The sequence below is a fragment of the Poecilia latipinna genome, unplaced genomic scaffold, assembly GCF_001443285.1.
Source record: "Poecilia latipinna isolate Pla-1442-1.1 unplaced genomic scaffold, P_latipinna-1.0 Scaffold1496, whole genome shotgun sequence".
In the NCBI taxonomy this organism is placed as follows: domain Eukaryota; kingdom Metazoa; phylum Chordata; class Actinopteri; order Cyprinodontiformes; family Poeciliidae; genus Poecilia; species Poecilia latipinna.
Window position 1 is genome coordinate 145262 of NW_015114112.1, and position 6122 is coordinate 151383.

Consider the following 6122-nt stretch of genomic DNA (forward strand, 5'->3'; position numbering starts at 1 on the left):
CTCTCACAAATAAGGATGGTGCCACTGATGTTCTTTGGTGTTTTTTTTTATGTCATTCTTTGGTTTTGTTATGTCACCACAGAGTGGCCTGGCATACCTACTACAACATTTTCAGTAGTTCTGCATCCTGTTGTGTGGATGCACATTTTATTTTAATTGTTTACAAAAATTTACTGTGTTCATCTCCGGCACCTCAAATGACTTAATGAACTTAAGAGGCATCCTCTGCTTTTTCATAGACTTGAGTCTTCCCTCCTTTCTCCTTCTTTTACCCCAAATTCTGCCAGACCACAAGGCACAGAAATGTCCCAACTAAACCAAGAATCAATAGTTCCACAGTCACTCAAGAATCCTCAAGTCAAGTTTATTTGTGTGGAACATTTTCAGCAACAAGGCAGTTCAAAGTGATTTACATCATAAAAATATATTTCCAGCAATTATGAGAGATGCCATAAACATTACATTTTGTCAAATGTCACCATTGAAATGTGTTTTCAGCTATTTTGCAATTTTGTGTTCTAGATTTTTGGTGCATAGAAGCTGAATGCTACTTCTCCATGTTTGGTTCTGGTTCTGGGGATGCAGAACCAGAACCAGAAGGCCTCAGAGGTCTGGAAGGTTGATACAACATCAGATCTTTAGCGTATTTCCTGGTTTTAGTGAGAACGCCAGCAGCAGCATCCTGGATCAGCTGCAGCTGGAGGAGTGATTGTTTAGGCAGAGCTGTGTTGCAGTAGATCTTGCTGGGACGTCAGTCCTCTAATGCTGGAGATGTTCTTCAGGTGATAGAAGGCCAATTTTGTTACTGTCTTTATGTGACTGAAGATTCAGGTCAGAGTCCATCACTACTCCCTGATTTTGGCCCTGATCTCTAGTTTCTATCTGTAATAACTGAAGCTGTGTCCTGACTCTAGATCTTTCCTCTTAAGGTCCAAAGATGACAGTTCAATGCTTTGTAAACATTCCCATTGATAATAAAACTTTAAACATTTCTACATATCAACTTCCTACTTAAGCTCTAACCTCTTTCATATTGTAACAGCTTGAATTTATTTCCAAGTTTTAGTGAGAACAGTGATCTGAGGGTCTTCCAAAACAACAAAATTGTTTCATTAATAATAATCCATATCAGTTTAAGTATGGATATCAATTCTTAGTCCTTCGAGGTTAAGTCAAGCAACTGGAGACACAGGATTCGCTTCAGGACACTGACAAAGCAGATCTTCTGATAAATGTTTTATCTAACCAGGATATAATGATTACTGAATAGACCCTACAATCACTCTGTCAACAATTATTGTTAAATATTAACCAGGTAACCATAAAACCATATAAAAGGACCAGAAATCATTTCATTTAGTCTGAGTTTTGGGGATAGCATCAACATGAATTTCACTACTTGGATGTTGGTCTTGTTCTGTGGTCTAACTTTGGCCCAGGATGATGTTAATGAAACAGAAACACTGTCAAGTTTTCCTGAAATGTCAATCTTGCTCCAAGAGCTCGGTGCTGTGAAAGCAAAACTGGAAGCTGTGGAAACAAAGCTGAAAGAAACTGAAAACCAGGTTCTGGTGCTTAATGAGAAAGGTAAAGTAATTTATTTACTGGTTTAGCAGTTTCACAAAGGCTTTTGAAACAGCTGGAACCTTTCTATATTTATATTTTTGTCTAGCATCAACCAAGGTAGTTTTCAGTGCTGAAATAGGTGGGAATGCAGCCATTGGACCCTTCAGCACATCAAAAACTCTGATCTACGCAAGAGTACTAGCAAATCTGGGCAATGCCTACAATCAGCACACTGGTAGGTTGAGTTGTTCTTTTTAGTAATAACTGTATTTAAATTGACATTCTAAATATTCTGGTAAGACAAATTTATCCATCAGAAAATTTAACTTTTTAATTTTAACATAATACAATCTTACATCAGGGAATGAAAGCCAGCATGTAAAATAAAAATTGATACATGCATTAAAATTCCCTTTACTGTCAACTCCAAACATTTACATTTTGGCCAATGGGCTCATGAGGACACATACCTGTGTCAGTTATGGTTAAGGGTTAAATTTTTAGGCCCAGTGTTGCTTTGTTTTTAACAAAGTAACAGAATTTATTTGACTCTTTGTTCCCACAGGTATCTTTGTTGCACCTGTCAGAGGCATGTACTACTTCTCCTTCTTCTATCATGCTGGTGGAGGACATCCTGTGGGTCTGAACCTCATGAAGAACAATCAGGTTGTTGTGCGGAGTGCTGAACACCAGTCATCTAATGACTGGAATGATAACGGAGGCAATGCTGCCTTTGTGGAGCTGCAGCAGGGAGACCACGTCTACGTCCAGCTGGATGCAAACCAACATGTTTGGGGAAGTGGCTATTCAACTACTTTCAGTGGTTTTCTTCTGCATCAAGTCTGAAAAACGATTGAACATTGATGTGATCATGTAAATGGCTTAAACCTTCTGATCACACAGCGTGTCAATATCATGGTTAGTGTCTTTCAGTTTCATAAGCAAATCACAAAGTCAATCTGAGAGCAGTAAAGGCCTTATGTTGCAGAAAAGATTATTTCTAACAAGAGCATGAAAGATATGAATGGAAAAAGAAAATATACAAACATGTACATTCTGGAAGTTTTTTTCCAGAATATTAAAACTTAAAGATAAATCTCTGAGTGGACATTATGGTTTCTATGGTGTTTTAATCTGTGTAGAAATGGATTTAAGTCTGTCAATAAAGCTGGAATTGATATGAATATAATTTACAGTCACAGTCAATAAATGAACATATGCATTTCAATGAGGCTCATTGTCAGATTAATTAGAAAATTTAAAGCTTTGAAGCAGGTAAAAAACATACTTTAAGATTACATTTCTATATAATTTTTTGTTGTTGGTCTGATGTAATATTCATATTTTAAATGTTATGTTTTCACTAACTGTAAGTAGAAAATCACAACACAAATAAAGACTTTCAAACCATTTGTGTGTAACTAGTCTATGTCATGTATTTCATTAAGTGTTTAAATTATGAAATAAACAGGCATTTCAATAAAATTCAAATTTATTGAATCTTTAAATGAAAGACTACCTAAGTAAATAATAACTTACTTTTCAGGTGATTTTTATTCAGAGAAAAGTTTAACCAAACCAACCTTTACTTACTAGAGACTAAGTGAACCTTAGACCCATACCAGGTTATGCCCACCTTGACAGCAATAGTTGCCAACAAATGCAACTTTAAATTGACAATATTTATATTACCGTTGAAGATTTTTAGCTAGTTATTCTTTACAAAATACGTAGAAATCCAACACATTGAAATTTTTTAAGCATGAATAACCTGTTTAAGGCCACACACCACGGCACTGGTTTTAAATTTAAATACTAGGCTTCCCTAAAAGTTAGGTTTTTTTTTGTTTGTTTGTTTTTTGCTTGTTTTAGATTTTTATGCATCTGTGTTTGTGTATTTGTTGGTCAGTTTTTGATCTGAAATGACATTGACCTCAAATCTGCTGCTCCAACAGAGTCAGTTAGAATCACTTTCAACAAAAACACAATGATTCTTCCTTATGACACTTTCACTGAACCAATCTGCTGTATAACGAGATTAAATGGTCAAAATAAACAGCTAAAAATTAACAGCTGTTCAACCAAGCTCAGCTTATAGCTGAAGGTATCAGTTTTTCTATTTTCTATTGTGCTGCTTTGATCTTGGCTCTCCCATATCTTTATTCATCTGTAGATAAGTCATTTCCTGAGAATCCATGCTGTAGTCAACACCACTAAGATACATATTCTTCTACTTGTCATCTTTCCTTGTTTCTCTTCTATTGAGGTCAGTTGGGATTTGTTATAAACAGTAGTCCTGATAAGACAAACAGAACCAGGTTATAGATAATGTAATCGCTTGTGGCACATTTAGCTGATAAACTCAATAATTCAGAGAGATGATGTTGTGCATCCACCTCTATTTTTGCTTTTGACTGCAGAACAACAAATCTACAACTGCAACGTCACATATATCAGCACACATGTCTGCGCGTGCTAGATGTTACATCCCCCTTCTCTTCAAACAAAATACTTTGGAAGTGCAATAATAAGTGACACAAACAGAGAATCCGATCAGAATCAATCTCAGACTTAAATCAAATAAAGTTATGTCAGTATTATTACAACATTTTAACTGCTGCAATGAAAACTATTGTTGTCTGGGACTGGTGGAAAAAACAATTGACTCTGTTATCATCTCACTGAAAAAGGTACAGGATCTCACAAGGGAACTTTGAACTACATCTAAAGCTGTGCAGGGCTGACTTTATTAAGCCGACATTTAAATGGTCTCAGATCGACAAGGAGAAAACCTCTGCTGACCAAAAGGTTTACAAAGGTCTGTCCCAAAATTTCCAAACCAATATCTACATGATCCGTAGGGCCTTTGAGAAAATATCATCTGTGGAATTACAAGAGTACAGAAGACTATTAAATATTTGCTTTCAGCCATTTAATTTAGTTTTCTTTAAACAAAGTGTTTTGCATGTAGTTTTTATTCTCCGCCACTAGGTGGCTGCTCGATCCCGTTGATACATAGTTCTGAACATCGTGTAGTTCAGACATCGTTTACTAGGCCGTCTCAGCTGTGTGTGTTCATTGGAAGTGAGTAATACTGTCGGTGCTTGACCTTTGCTTTTTTTTAAATGCCTAGGAGCTGTACTTACACTCTGTATTTTATGGTGGTTTGGATTAGTTATCTGTATATTCTTGGTCGCTAACCGCTAGCCTTTTATCATTAAGCTAGATTCAACGAGTTGTTTGAGGTTCTCTTGAAATGCATTCTTTGAGGTGTATGATTTATCGGGAAACTATTATGGGCAGATTTGATAACTAAGTTTGGTAATGATGTAAACTTTTATAGCTAAACTCAGCTAATCATAGGTAATCAACTTCATAGCTTTGTGGTAGACTTTGATCACATGTTTATTCGCTTTGTGGATATTTTTGGTTGCCTTTGTGAAGATAGTATTTACAGATTAGTAGTTGTAATTTTGTATTTGTTTTTGTAGAATCCACACACACAAACTTGCATGTAAACCCACACTGGCATTGAAGTATTTGTAAGGAGGAACATCAGTACCTAATTATCAACAGTAACGTAAATGTCATTGCTAGTTAAAGACAGCAATTGTTAGCAACTAATGACACCAAGGTGGGTAGAACCTGGTATGAATCTTCAGGTTCACTTATTCACTTATTCATGTTGTAATTAGTTCAGGTTGGTTTGGTAAAGCTTTTCCATCAATAAATAAAAATCATCTGAAAAGTTAATTTTCAGATGATTGACTGACTGTAATTTCTGTTCAGATTAATTCAAGCTTTATTGACATACTTAAATTCATTTATACACAGATTAAGACATAGAAACCATAATGTCCCCTCAGAGATTTATATTTATAATTGTAAAATTCTGGAAAAATCTGAAATGGAATCAATTCAAACATTTCTATGCTTTTCTGAATAACCTGTTAGTGTGTATATTTTCTTTTTTCATTTATACCTTTGAGGCTTTTGTTAGGGTACTCTTTTCTGCAAAGTCACTGATGTCTCAGAGTGACGTTCATGTAATGTGGAAGTAAGTTTTGTTGGATGGATCATTTTAATTTTATTATGAAGCCTAGGCTCAAATTCAAGCTGGAAGACTTCTGCCTTGCCTGCTCCATCCAAGCGCTGCGACATGCTCATCAGCTCCACCCTCAGCGCCGAACCTCGACCCACTTGATCCAATCGTCAATCAAGCTTCAGCTTATAAGGATCCACACCCACGGCGTCAGTCGCTTTCCAGCTGTGCTCAACCCACCTCCACCCCTTCTCCACCCGCATCCTGCGGCTCTCCAGGATATCATCCTTTTCCAACCTCCACCACCAGTGTTTGCACCACCAGTGTTTGGCCCCGGGGGAAAGCATCCCTAATCAGCATTGGGGGTGCTCACCTGAATTCACTGCAATTCACAGCTCAAATCTTCAGCCGGGGCCCGAACGCCAAAGAAGTGTTATTCAATTTGTCATTAAATCTTTTAATCGTTCCTTTTCTCCGTCTGAGTCTTTCCAGATTGAAATAATTTTTTAACGGA

General features: G+C 36.6%; 1 protein-coding gene across 1 annotated transcript in view; it reads left to right on the plus strand.

The window, feature by feature from the left end:
* The window catches only part of LOC106963104 (complement C1q-like protein 2), a 33009-nt gene extending 30035 nt beyond the window's left edge, over window positions 1–2974 (plus strand). Inside the window, exon 5 of the mRNA XM_015057840.1 lies at window positions 2132–2974. Within this exon, the coding sequence (XP_014913326.1) occupies window positions 2132–2412 (281 nt within the window). The 3' untranslated portion in view covers window positions 2413–2974. The remainder of the gene's footprint in view (window positions 1–2131) is intronic.
* Window positions 2975–6122: the final 3148 nt, after the last annotated feature.